General features: G+C 40.5%; 1 protein-coding gene across 1 annotated transcript in view; it reads right to left on the reverse strand.

Annotated features, from left to right (window-relative positions):
• Positions 1-14,689, reverse strand: part of LOC311137747 (sorting nexin-33-like) — a 34,409-nt gene extending 19,720 nt beyond the window's left edge. The window contains exons 1-2 of the mRNA XM_084172322.1: positions 14,465-14,689; positions 11,666-14,194 (exon numbers count right to left, since the gene is read on the reverse strand). Of these exons, the coding sequence (XP_084028448.1) occupies positions 11,666-13,088 (1,423 nt within the window). The 5' untranslated portion in view covers positions 13,089-14,194; positions 14,465-14,689. The remainder of the gene's footprint in view (positions 1-11,665; positions 14,195-14,464) is intronic.
• Positions 14,690-15,143: the final 454 nt, after the last annotated feature.

The raw sequence follows: 15,143 nt of genomic DNA on the forward strand, positions 1-15,143 counted from the left end.
CTGTGGGAACAGTGTGGGTAAATTACAAGAAATAGGTTCCCAAAACACAAAATATACTCAGTTGACGACATTCATACAATGTTTAAGTTAGGTTGCACAGGACATTCCCTTAACATTGTAAGATTGAAATAAGTCCGTTTCTATGACGTTCATAGCATATTTGTTTTAGGTTTAACATAATAGTCCATTGATGTTCACACAATATACATTTTACCTTGTCTATGAGGTCCTCAGAACATTTCGAAAATGTTATATTTAAGTTTTAACTAATATTACCACTACATTCTCAGTATGCACATGTGTAGCTCCTTAATGCCATCAAACTCAACTCTGGACCTCGAAGCCAATTCCACTGCGTTTTTTCAGTGTTGCCCTCTAATCAGGGACTGATTAAGACCTGGGACTCCAGGTGGGTGCAATTCATTACCAGGTAGAGCAGAAAACCAGCAGGCTCCGGACCTTGTAGGGTAAGAGTTGAATACCCCTGCTTAAAGCATATTGGAATACATCAACGTTTCTCTCTTGATATAATGGCAATTCACATTTGAGAACTGTATTGTAGGTGATATAGAGACGTATGCATTTATTCATACAAACACAACAATAGTTTTAGCACTTCATATATGTTGGCAATCTGCACATGTGGGGTTTCAACCTGAAATGTTTGGTTTCCATGCTAGATCATTCACCTTCTGTGGCCTTGTGGTTGTTTTTCAGTCAAATATTGTCAATCAGGACACGGAACACAGAACACTTAAAATAAAATGTTCTTCTTCATATGCTGTGTACTTGTAACACTGTATTTTATAATTTTCTTTCTTCACAATGTGATTTTGAAATATTGAGAAAAGGTTCTGAGTCTGTATTTAAGAAGCATATGAATATGTTATTTAAAGGAAGCTCTATCCAACTAAAATCATATTTCATAAGACTTTCAACTTGTGATGAAGAAAGAAAATCATAAAATACAGTGTTACAAGTACACAGCATAAGAAGAGGATGGCATCCTGTATCCTGATTGACCAGCCTGGTCTCATAGACTAGACGTAACATAGTAAAAGTAAATCCGGGACACTCAAATTAGTAAGATGTGTTACATTTGGTATGGTTACATAGTAGGATGCTTTCTTAAGACAAAAATGAAAGTAGCGTGGTTGGTTGGTCGTATAATGCAAACGTCTAGCAACCCAAAGGTTGCGAGTTTGAATCTCATCATGGACAACTTTAGCATTTTAGCTAATTAGCAGCTTCTCAACTACTTACTACTTTTTAGCTACTTTGCAACTACTTAGCATGTTAGCTAACCCTTCCCCTAACCCCTAACCTTAACTCTTTAACATAACTCCTAAACATAACCTTAAGCCTAACCCCTAGCCTAGATAAGGTTAGCCAGCTAGCTAACGATAGCTGCCTAGCTAGAATTCGTAACATATCATACGTTTAGCAAATTCGTAACATATTGTACATTTTGCAAATTCGTAACATATAATACAAATTGTAATTCGTAACATATCATACGAAATGAAAGCTGGACAACTACAAATTAATACATATCATACGAAACGTAACATATCATAGGGAGTTTTTCCTAGCCACCGTGCTTCTACGTCTGCATTGCTTGCTGTTTGGGGTTTTAGACTGGGTTTCTGTATAAGCACTTTGTTACATCTGCTTATAAATACTTTTGATTTTGATTCATACTAAATGGAGTGTTCGGATTTACGTACAGAATAATACTAAATGCTCAGAGACCAGGTTGGATTGACCATAACCACAAGGCCACAGCTATCCCCTGGTGGTACAGAGGGTTAATTATCTGCTTGTAGTTCTGAAGATTGCAGGTTCAATCCCACATATTCTGTAACCATGTTTCCTTAGGGGACAAAATAAAACTGAAGTTCAGATATACTCTTCTAAAAGAGAGGATGTCTTTATTTAATCCAGATGTATAAATCCAGTCAGAAATGCAGAATTTAGACTAACTGTAAAAAAAAAAAAACTTGAAAAAAAAAACATTGTTAAAATGTATTTAATGTTCAACTTTAAAAAACGTCCTTTGAGACGCTTACTTTGAGACTCGTGGCTTATTTCTCATGATCTGAAAAGCAAAAGTGATCCTAGATCAGCACTCATAGTCTTCGATACCTTGCAAATATGGGCCCAGAAGTGCGCAGCATATAAAGAGGATGGGTGAAGTGATGTTGAATAACCCAGTTACCAGTATTTCCCTGGGTTTGTTATGTCTAAGAAGGCTAAAAACGAAGCATGGAATTCCTGATTACTGGATACATGGCTACTGCCATGGCTATATGCTGAAAAAAGACACTGACCACATGTGCACAGTTTTCCGGATATCCCGCTTAAGGTCTTATTCGGGATAAGCTGTTTCTGAGCACCTTTGATATCCCGCTCACGGGTATCCCTGTTTCCATGAATAAACAGAATATTCCTAATCCTTAAGAGTCTATTGACACAACCGTGACTCAATCTAAGTAACTTAATAAAAAAATCCCTGTCAAAATCCGTCAGTTTAAACTAACTGTGCATCTGCGGTGGCAGGTGGCCGAGTTACAGCAGTGTTTGTCAGACCATGAGACATTCTGAAAATCGGTCTTCTCACGAAAACATGTGTAGTGTCCGAACGGTTTAGCCTAACTAATATGACCCCACTGTGGAAAGGGGAGACTCTCGCAAACACGATGGTGTTCCCCGTTTTGCTCTACGACCCCAACAAGGGTCACAGGACTCGTCTGAAGGTAACCCATACAAATGAATGGAAGTATGTAGGTAGTTTTGTGTCAACAGTACAAAAAAGTACAAAAATAATATTTAATATGAAATGAAAACGACTTTCTGACAAAATTAGAAACGTGTAATATCTGAAAATGTAGCTAGCTAGACTCTCTTACCCGTATAAATGGATGGGCGCTTGTATATTGAGTGAACATCAATGGACTATTATGTTCAACCTAAAACAAATATGCTATGAACGTCATAAAAACGTATTAAAATCTTACAACATTAAGGGAATGTCCTGTGCAAACTAACTTAATGTATGAATGCCATCACAACTGAGCATATTTTGCGTTTTCGGAACATATCTCTTGTCATGTCCCCACAATGTTACCACAACCTAATGAAACATTCTGGGAACCTTTAAAGAACAGACAAAATGGAACGTTCTTGTAACATCAGGTGAATGTTTATACAAGCATTCTATAATCATCTCCACGACTGGACAGTATTTGTGTTATGAGAACATTTGCCGCGACCTAACAAATGTTTTACACAAACATACAAACTTTTGGGGATTGTTCTGTGGTGGTTGTTACAGATGTTGTACACAACATTTGAGTGAATATTAGAACATTCCAAGGATATTTAATCGAAAACATATTTGATTAATAAATTGATCTTATCTAAAACATTCTCTGAATGTTTTTGGGATGTTATCATCCTAATGTTAGATAAAATCCTAATTAGAACTTAATGGGAATCTTAGCTAATGTTCTGGGAATGTTCCAGGTTTTCTGGGCAGTCTTCCATTGCAGTGCACTGAGTGATAATGTGTATTCATATTCAAGTCTTTCGATAGAGTCTATTGGATGAACATTGGATTCAGTTTGGCAAATGCTCAAAGCACCTCTGTGGGACCAGACTGGATTTACTCCTGTGTAATTGAAACCATCCAGACCGACTACCCAGAAAGACCTACAATGCCTTCAGAAAGTGTTCATACCCCTTGACTTTTTCCACATTTTGTTGTGTTTCCAGACCGACTATCCGGACAGACCTACAGTACATATCTGAGTGGGATGGTATTCATCAAAGAGAAAGGGATAGACATGAGAGAAGAGAAAGAGAGTGAGACAGAAAGAGGGCAGGGGGAGAGAGAGAGAAAAGGTAGAGATAGAGACAGACTTGAATCTGGCAAACACCCTGAAAAACAGCACGCTATTTGATTTAAATCCAGACCCTCTTTGCCTCTCGTACCCAGCCCTCCTTTATCAATGCCATATGTAGCTCACACCACACCCAGACCGAGTTTGCAGTGATATTCCATGAGTTCACACATCCAGTCATCCACCAATATCACAGTTCAAACTGTGCTCATTACTGTATGTGAGGGAGTGGGCGTTAGGGCTGTACAGGAAGAGTTGAACCCACGTTTTTGTGTGTGTTTGGTATGTTGTCACAGTTGGATCCATTTCAGAGGAACACAAGTAAGTTTGAGGGAAGCTCTCGGGGTTCAGCTGGGGAAGCTTCAACTGACCTGCAAGTAGGCAAAAGTGAACTGGCCACTCCGAAAATGTTATGGAAAACATGGCTGTAGTTATTGGTAAAAAAAGTGACGTAACCCTCAAAAATATATTCTTTGGGAATATACAGTGCATTCGGAAAGTATTCAGACACGTTCCCGTTTTCCACATTTTGTTACGTTACAGCCTTATTCTAAAATAGATTCAAAAAGAAAATCCTCATCAAAATCTACACACCCCATAATGACAAATCGAAAACAAGTTTTTAGAAATGTTTGCAAATGTATTGAAAATAAAAAACAGAAATACCTTATTTACATTAGTACTCAGACCCTTTGAGACTCGAAAATGAACTCAGGTGCATCCTGTTTCCATTAATCATCCTTGAGATGTTTCTACAACTTGATTGGAGTCCACCTGTGGTAAATTCAATTGACTGGACATGATTTGGAAAGGCACACACTTGTCTATATAAGGTCCCACAGTTGAAAGTGCATGTCAGAGCAAAAACCATGCCATGAGGTCGAAGGAATTGTCCGTAGAGTTCCGAGACAGGATTGTGTCGAGGCACAGATCTGGGGAAGGGTACCAAAAAATGTCTGCAACATTGAAGGTCCCCAAGACCCTTCCTAGAGCTGGCAGCCAGGCCTAACTGAGCAATCAGGGGAGAAGGGCCTTGGTCAGGGAGGTGACCAAGAACCTGATGGTCGCTCTGACAGAGCTCCAGACTTCCTCTGTGGACATAGGAGAACCTTCCAGAAGGACAACCATCTCTGCAGCACTCCACCAATCAGGCCTTTATGGTAGAGTGGCCAGACGGAAGCCACTCCTCAGTAAAAAGCACATGACAGCCCGCTTGGACGCTTGAAACAAGATTTTCTGGTCTGATGAAACCAAGATTGAACTCTTTGGCCTGAATGCCAAGCGGCCCGTCTGGAGGAAACCTGCCACCATCCCTACGGTGAAGCAAGGTGGTGGCAGTGTCATGCTGTGGGGATATTTTTCAGCGGCAGGGACTGGGAGAATGGTCAGGATCGAGGGAAAGATGAACGGAGCAAAGTACAGAGAGATCCTTGATGAAAAAACTCCAGTGCGCTCAGGACCTCAGACTGGGGCGATGGTTCACCTTTCAACAGGACAACGACCCTAAGCACACAGACAAGACAACGCAGGAGTGGCTTCGGGACAAATCTCTGAATGTCCTTGAGTGGCCCAGCCAGAGCCCGGACTTAAACATCTCTGGAGAGACCTGAAAATAGCTGTGCAACGACGCTCCCCATCCAAACTGACAGAGGTTGAGAATATCTGCAGAGAAGAATGGGAGAAACTCCCCAAATACAGGTGTGCCAAGCTTGCAGTGTCACACCCAAGAAGATTTGAGGATGTAATCGCTGCCAAAGGTGCTTCAACAAAGTACTGAGTAAAGGGTCTGAATACTTATGTAAATGTGATATTTCAGTTTTTTAAATTTTTATTTTTATTTGCTACAATGTCTAAAAAACTGTTTTTGCTTTGTGATCACGGGGTATTGTGTGTAGATTGATGAGGGGAAAAATGATTTTTTCAATTTTTGAATAAGGCTGTAACGTAACAAAATGTGGAAAAAGTCAAGGGATCAAAAGTTTGGACACACCCACTCATTCAAGGGTGTTTCTTTATTTTTAAAATGTTTTACATTGTAGAATAATAATGTAGACATCCCAACTATGAAGTAACACATATGGAATCATGAAGTAACCAAAAAAGTGTTAAACAAATCAAAATATTTTATATTTGAGATTTTTCAAATAGCCACCCTTTGCCTTGATGAAAGCTTTGCACACTCATGGCATTCTCTCAACCTGGAATGCATTTCAATTAACAGGTGTGCTTTCTTAAAAGTTAATTTGTGGAATTTCTTTCCTTCTTAATGTGTTTGAGACAATCAGTTGTGTTGTGACAAGGTAGGTATACAGAAGATAGCCCTATTTGGTAAAAGACCAAGTCCATATTATAGCAAGATCAGCTCAAATAAGCAAAGAGAAACAACAGTCCATCATTACTTCAGTCAATACGGAACATTTCAAGAACTTTTAAAGTTTCTTCAAGTGCAGTCGCAAAAACTATCAAGCGCTATGATGAAACTGGCTCTCATGAGGACCGCCACAGGAATGGAAGACCCAGAGTTACCTCTGCTGCAAAGGATAAGTTCATTAGAGTTACCAGCCTCAGAAATTGCAGCCCAAATAAATGCTTCACAGAGTTCAAATAACAGACACATCTCAACATCAACTGTTCAGAGGGGACTGTGTGAATCAGGCCTTCATGGTCGAATTGCTGCAAAGAAACCACTACTAAAGGACACCAATAAGAAGAAGAGATCTGCTTGGGCCAAGAAACACGAGCAATGGACATTAGACTGGTGGAAATGTGTCCTTTGGTCTGGAGTCCAAATTTGAGATTTTTGGTTCCAACCGCTGTGTCTTTGTGAAACACAGAGTAGGTGAATGGATGATCTCTGCATGTGTGGTTCCCACCATGAAGCATGGCGGAGGAGGTGTGATGGTGTGGGGGTGCTTTGCTGGTGACACTGTCAGTGATTTATTTAGAATTCAAGGCACACTTAACCAGCATGGCTACCACAGCATTCTGCAGCAATACGCCATCCCATCTGGTTTGGGCTTGATAGTGGGACTATCATTTGTTTTTCAACAGGACAATGACCCAACACACCTCCAGGCTGTGTAAGGGCTATTTTACCAAGAAGGAGAGTGATGGAGTAAAGCATCAGATAACCTGGCCTCCACAATCCCCCGACCTAAACCCAATTGAGATGGTTTGGGATGAGTCGGACGGCAGAGTGAAGGAAAAGCAGCCAACAAGTGCTCAGCATATGTGGGAACTCCTTCAAGACTGTTGGGAAAGCATTCCAGGTGAAGCTGGTTGAGAGAATGCCAATAGTGTGCAAAGCTGTCATCAAGGCAAAGGGTGGCTATTTGAAGAATCTCAAATATAAAATATATTTTAATTTGTTTAAAAAAAATTTGGTTACTACATGATTCCATATGTGTTATTTCACAGTTTTGATATCACTATTATTCTATATTGTAAAAAATAGTAAAAAATAAAGAAAAGGCCTTGAATGAGTAGGTGTGTCCAAACTTTGTCTGGTACTGCATATGTTCTTACGCATGATGTGTTCATGTGCCTTGCCTTCAGCTAGGTAATGAGAGTACAGTAAACTGAGAGGAAGTGGATTTATTAAATTTGCAGTTCAGTTGTGACATATTCTGCCTTTTGACTATGCTATCACTACATGTAGATCTACGTCTATGCGCCAAGGTCATTCAATAGTCAGCCAAATGTTACATGAGTAGGCTCATATTTGCATTTCTAATATTTGCAGCTGAACCAATAAGACCCTTGGTCCCTGACGTTGTGCTATGCCTATGACATTTTCAAATGGCTTTCAATTCCTGTACAATTAAAGGTTGGGTGTAGATGTGATTTAGAAAAGCACATTGCAGCTTAATATTGAAACATTCACTAACGCCCTTATTTACAATGGATAACTAAGAGAAACGTGGCTTCCTCTGCTGGAAGCCCCTCCCCCTTCCTGATATGTGGGTTGTTTGAGAACTGAAGCATGTCCTTGGTATGCTGGTCGTTTGACTGTCTTAAATACTGCATCATCCTGACGACAGATACAGACACGTCCAAGTTGCTTGCTATAGCTAATGCATCAGCTATGCCCAAGCATGTACTAGGCACATCAATCCTTTTCAATGCATCCAATGGAGATGAATGATCCTCTGGATTGTACGGGGCAGGGCATATAAGAAATCACCCCAGATGGAAGCTTTTGCATTGACACAAAAAACAGGATTTCTTACAGCTCACTCTACCATTAAGGGACATGCTGTAGCATGTCCCTGTCATTACAAGGTTGTCAGTTTGTGTAAAGGTGTTTAACCACCAGACTGATTTCTTTACATGCTATCTCTATCACTGAAGGCATGAATGTATTCATGTACGTTATATGTAGGCTGATGCAATGTGCACATGGAACTCAGCAGAGTGAACATATCCTGGAAGCTAGACAGTTTTCCATCTAGTGAACGCATTAATCATTTCATAGATATGTATCACCTTTACTTACTGTATAGTATAAAGCTACTGGCATCCTTTGAACTGTTCCATGCTGCTACAACACCAGGCAGATGTTGTGTCACTGGCCTAAATACAACAACCCATAATGTAAAAGTGGAATTATGTTCTTCAAAATGTTAACAAATACATTACAAATTAAAAAGCTGAAATGTCTTGTGTCAATAATTATTTAATCCCTTTGTTATGGCAAGCCTAAATAAGTAAAAATGTGCTTAACAAGTCACAAAATAGGTTGCATGGACTATAATAATACAATAATAGTGTTTAACATGATTTTTGAATGACTATCTCGTCTCTGTACCCCACACATACAATTATCTGTAAGGTCCCTCAGCCGAGCAGTGATTTTTTTAAAAACATTTATTTAACCAGGTAAGCCAGTTGAGAACAAGTTCTCATTTACAACTGTGACCTTGCCAAGATAAAGCAAAGCGGTGCGATAAAAACAACAACAATTTAAACACAGATTCAACCACAAAGACCAGGGAGGTTTTCCAATGCCTCGCAAAGAAGGGCACCTATTGGTAGATTTGTTTTTTTTAAATGCAGACATTGAATATCCCTTTGAGCATGGTGAAGTTATTAATTACACTTTGGATGGTGTATCAATACACCCAGTCACTACAAAGATACAGGTGTCCTTCATAACTTAGTTGCCGGAGAGGAAGGAAACTGCTCAGGGATTTCACCATGAGGCCAATGGTGACTTGAAAACAGTTACAGAGCTTAATGGCTGTGATAGAAGAAAACTGAGGATGGATCAACAACATTGTAGTTACTCCACAAAACTAACCTAAATGACAGAGTGAAAAGAAGGAAGCCTGTACAGAATAACCAATATTCCAAAACATTCAAACTGTATGCAATAAGGCACTAAAGTAAAACTGCAAAAAATGTGGCAAAGAAATTAACTTTAGGTCCTGAATACAAAGTGTTATGTTGGGGGCAAATCCAACACAACACATCACTGAGTACCATCTTTCTATTTTCAAGAACAGGCAAAATCCATGAGGAAAACTTCGTTCAGTCTGCTTTCCAACAGACACTGGGACACATTCAGCAGGACAATAACCTAAAACACAAGGCCAAATATACACTGGAATTGCTTACCAAGACGACATTGAATGGTCCTGAGTGGCCTAGTCACATCTTTTACTTAAATCTGCTTGGAAATCTATGGCAAGACTTGAAAATGTCTGTCTAGCAATGATCAACAACCAACTTGACAGAGCTTGAAGAATTTTAAAAGAATAATGTGAAAGTATTGTACAATTCAGGTGTGCAAAGCTCTTAGAGACTTACCCATTAAGACTCACAGCCGTAATCACTGCCAAAGGTGATTCTAATATGTATTGACTCAGGGATATTTCTGTATTTCATTTTCAAGAAATTTGCTAAAATTCCTCAAAACATGTTTTCACTGTCATTATGGGGTGTAGATTGTGTGTAGATGGGTGAGAAAAAATCTATTTAATCAATTTAGAAAATTCAGGATGTAACCCAACAAAATGTGGAATAAGAAGGGGTTTGAATACTTTCTGAAGGCACTGTATATGCAGCTAAGGAATGGCTTGGGGGTACTTCAATTATCATTCCATTTACCAGTGACAGGGTAGTAAAACTAGTCGCATTTAAGAGATACCGTTAGAATAGAGCTCAAAGACATGTTTGATAGAACTATCAGAGTCCATCAATCAAGGAACCATGAGTGATTTCTGAGTGAGTATATGGCTGATTCTTCCTGCGCCGCTGCAGGCATTTTTCACCCAAAATCTTAACAATGAATGTTGAATGATTTTGACAGCTGTGACACATTTATTTTTCCCCCTCCATTCTTCCTCCTATCAATGTGGTTAACAACAGCATCCTGAAATAATTCGTTTGTAGGATTCTGTACCACGATACAGCATGTGTCCCACATTTTTAGACACCTCAGTCCTTGGTTAGAGTTGCCCTATTGATTTCAAGCTGTTGTGGTAATGCATGATTACTTATAACTGTGGTTTTACAGCACTTATAACTAGTGTTGCACGGTATACCGAAACTTCGGTACTTTCTCGATACTACTTCTGTCAAATGTGTTTCACGGATCAAGCCTGTCTATCAGCGCAGCCGACCCCTTGTTATAGACCGCACCGTGCCTGCTCCACTTACTCATTGCTAGCCTGCACTGGGAGTCTGGGCTGCATCATGTTTGCTCCAAACTCATGCTGCACAAAAGTTAACACACTTGAATAATGTGGCACGGCATGTAGAAATGTTGAAACTGTTCATTACTGTTCGCAAAACAATGTCCATACTGGCTAGAACACTGCAAAAAAAATGCAAAAAAATGCAAAAAAAATACCGGTAGCTTCCAGCATTGTAGGCTAACTTTCCTTGCTTGCTGACAGCTAAAGCTAAAATCAATTCACTACCCTAGTATTTGTGCAAAATATGCTGATTTCAAAGCTGATTGCCACCAAAAAAGTTATTAATTCACCTGTTCGGTCTCTCTCGCACATCTCTCCCAAAGATGATCTATTGCCTCAGCAAAGTGACTGCTCTGACTGGCTGCCCCCCTCTTGCCTTGTGAATGACATCATTACTGGTTAAAGAGACTACTTCTATGCAAATGTTGTTGATCAGTACAATAAAATTTGTCCCAAATGAAAGGGAAACAAATTGTATGTCATCTGCAGCCCCATGAAATCAGCCAAAACAAGCTCAATACCTCAATGCATGCACACACTCTTATTGAATGTGTATTCACCTGTATTGTGGATAGGCCTAGGCTATTGATATACCCAGTTTATCAATAGAGATTTACCATTCAAATAATTGATTAACATTATGTTGTTATGTAGTTAGATTGGTAAAAACAAAGTCAAATTGATTGTATGATTGTATAATTGATTCATTAAAGCATACATGGCAGTGTCTGAAAAACGTTGACGTAAAGAAATTCAAATGTAACGATATTGAACTCAAAAGATGCCCAATGATTGAACAGAGCAGTAGCTGAGTTTCTGTCTCGATCAGGTGCCATTCTGTGACTTTGGCTAATATTGTTGTTGTTGTGGTATCGTTTTGGTATCATGTTTCGTGACGGTATCGAAGTCAAAATGATGGTATCGTGACAATACTACTTATAACACATACACTAATAGGCCTTACTTAGTGAGGCAATGCAATGAGTTGAAGATTAATCTCTAGGACAAGCTATTAGACTCTAGGTCTAACACTAATGAGCACATGATAAGGGGAAAATACATTACCTTTCTGTAGATGAATAATGTCCGGGAAGTTGGCGAGTAGGCCCTGGTAGAGTGACAGTTTGTCCAGCATGTGGAAGAGGTCATAATTAGGTTGCTCTGCAAACATTTCCCCAATGTTCTCATAAGTGCATCCCGTGTGGGAGATGGCGGTGTTGAGGGCGTCTGAGCAGTGGGGAGGGTCCAGCATGAACGCCTGACTGACGTTCTGGAAAGCGTTCCCCAGCCGCTGGAACTCCTTCCGGAAGCCTCCGAGGTGCTTCCGCACCAGTTCCGAGGCCACGTGCGTGAGCTGCATGACGCTGTCGTCCATTTTCTTGGCGAAGGTCTTGAAGGAGTCCACACGTTCCTCCACATCCTGCAGGTCCTGGTGCTCGTTGGGGATCTGGAAGGTAAGCATGAAGTTGGCGCCCATCATCTCGTCCTTCTCCGCCCGCCGTTTGCCCAGCTTCCACTGCTTGTCATCGGCACACATGAGGAAGTGCTCAAAGCCCTCGTACTGCGACAGGACCGGGTGGCTGGTCATGTGGTCCATCCAGAGGATCAGCCGCCTCTTGCGCTTCTCGATGAAATCCTCCTCGAAGCGCCCAGTTGCCTGTTTCTCAGGCAGGTGGGGTACGGAGATGATGGTGAATTTGTGCAGTAGACGGTTGTACAACCAGTCAAAGTGCTTGTAACGCCGGTACACAGGCCTCGCATTGTGGCTTGGGGTCACCCGGTAAGATATGTAGGTCTTGATGCCTTTGAACTTGGTCTGCTTGGTGGGGTCCTCGATGGAGCAAGAGAAAGGTGTGGGGCTCTCTTTCCATTGAGGCCCTTTGGGGCCCATCTCAATGGTGTACGACTCGGCTATCTTAGCGTTCATGGGCACATCGCCCAACACAAACGCTTCCACCCCTGAGCGGACAAAGCTGGAGAATCGGTTCAAGTTCCTGCCCACCATACTGCCCTTCCGCGAGCTGGAGATGCTGTCCTGCCTCTCCATGTAAGGTTTGGCACAATAGTGGACATTGGGGTTGTTGGAGTGGGGGCTCTGATGGGAATGTCCATTTGTGCCACTGCGGCCATCATCGTCCACCACTGTGGAACTGTCATCCCAATCATCCCAGTCATCATCGTCATCGTCATAGTAACCCTGTTGCATGTGAAAGGGCATGTTTGCGGCAGAAGGGGAAAATGAGGAGTCATTGCCGGGAGAACCCACCGGGCTTATGGAGCAGTCTGTCTGGTTGGAGTTGGAACGAGGGCGGAATACTTCCACATAAGAGGCTGGGAAGAGACCTTTCTGTCCTTTACTGTTCTCCCCTTGTAACCAGCCATCTACAGAGTTATCGTCAAAGATAACCAGTTCCTCATTCTCCTGTATGCTGATCTCCTCTTTGTTTTCACTTTGGAAAGTGAAGAGTGCCTTGCCTTTCATCGACATTTTGACTCTCTGATGACGTCAAAAATCAGCTGACTATCATATGCACACTGCCTAAAATCATTGTGATCCTGCTACCCTTGAGCACAACGTGTTAACACATGTTGTGCAAATAGGTGATCTCTGAATAGCTTAACTATAGCCCTACTATTTCAGCTCATCTCAACTCTAGTCACCCAACACTTGTTTAAATCAATAAGAGAAGGAGCAAAAGAGTTATATAAATGTAATGATCTTCTGCTCAAATTACACTAATACTGAAACAAACTATTAATTTCGAATGTGCTCATGCACTATATAACATGACAATAACCTTAGTGCTATATCTACTCTCTTAAAAAACAGCTAGTGCAGTATCAAGCTGGGTATGTTTACGACTCGATTACACAACTGTCCTGGGTTGTTTTCTATACTCTGCCAAGAATCTATCTTTTTAGTAGGCCTATGGACTGTATATAAAAGCAGTAAAATCTAATTGCAGATGGTTTTCAGTGGTTGTGAGGATAAATTCCTGAATACGTACAATTAACTGAATATGGGCTATTTCCATTGGAATTCTTACCGCAAATATCAATTGCAATTTGGTATATTGCTTAAATACCATATGCCATGCACCCACTACCCACTACATCAGTACCATATTCCTATTGATAGCCTTATGTTCCCTTAGCCTAAACGTTTTCTTTGATTCTACTGAGGATATCCAAACTTTACCTTCGATACTTGAAACTCAAATAGAACTTGTGGGCTTCGCAACTCCGAAAATGTGTTTTCACCAAGAACAAATTCCAAACATCCGTCTATTCGTTGTAATCCTGATTAATCTTTACATTGTTATCCTTGCGTGATGTGGTCCTCGAACACAATATTTGCTGTACATCCCACCAACATCATCAAAATAGTTTGTTCCCAGCACAAAGACAAAGTGAAATAGTTTGTTCCCAGCACAAAGAAAAAGTGCCCCGGGTGGAAGAAAGCATTCAGACACGATAGAGATGACTAGCAAGGATATCCCAGTCTAATGCATTCGGGTCTTGATCCACATTCCTTCAGAAACTTGCTCCAATTCCCCTCCTAAACAGGTTATTGCGCATCTTGCTCTTCGTTGCCTTGAAAAAAAACAAAAACATGAAGCATTATTAGCAAATGATAAGGGTATGCGACTAATGCAAAGCATAGGCTATTTTATTACTATCCGTTTTGTAGCAAAGTAACTTCTTCCATTACGTTAGGTATGGACAATAGAGGACCGTTTTTTTTTTCTTCATTGAGGTCCTTTATCCATTATTTGAAACGCAAGAAATCAGCTCTACGCTGCTCCCAGCATGAGAAACATTTAACATGAAGAAACAAGTGACTAGTTCATTTTAGTCGTTTACCTGCTAGTGCTGGCCGCAAGGAGTCCTACAGCAGGATTAATACAAGCTCCTCCGGCTCAGCAGATCCAGAGACGTGCCCCGACCACCACTTTTCTGTCATATTCGCGCAAGAAAATAGATCATAGAGAATGAAATTAAATGTTTAGAACTGATAATTGATCGCATGATGCAAGAATGACTGTTTGTAACCTTGACTGGTCACCCAAACTCCTTGTTCCGGCCAAACACTACCCCACGCCAAAGATTATGGATATAGAGTTCCACAGTATGAGTCATAATACCCATAAACCCTAGCAGTCAAACAGGGAAACGATTCCAATCGTTTTTCCACCAGTCATTTTTCCCTAGGGGATTTTAGAAACACTTCAAATAAGGGCTGTGTTTTGTGTAGGCTTATTTTGATAACCGTGTAAATCTCTCTAGGACAAGGTTACTTTTATCAACATATTCGCCTGTATTTACCCCAAAAAATGTAACGCTAATTAGCTGCTAATGTGGCTATCATAAAGAACTAGAAGAAATAGAGACCCGCACACTGTTTGAATAGAAAAGTAATAGATCCAAAACTGAGGCTTGAATGCAAAATAAAGACATTTATTGAAACATCATGGTGCCCAAAGAATATATCATAGTGCAAGAAAGTGCATAAATAAAAGGTGAAAACAAAACACAAACGTTT

Source organism: Coregonus lavaretus (genome assembly GCF_964263955.1).
Source record: "Coregonus lavaretus genome assembly, chromosome: 11".
Taxonomy (NCBI): domain Eukaryota; kingdom Metazoa; phylum Chordata; class Actinopteri; order Salmoniformes; family Salmonidae; genus Coregonus; species Coregonus lavaretus.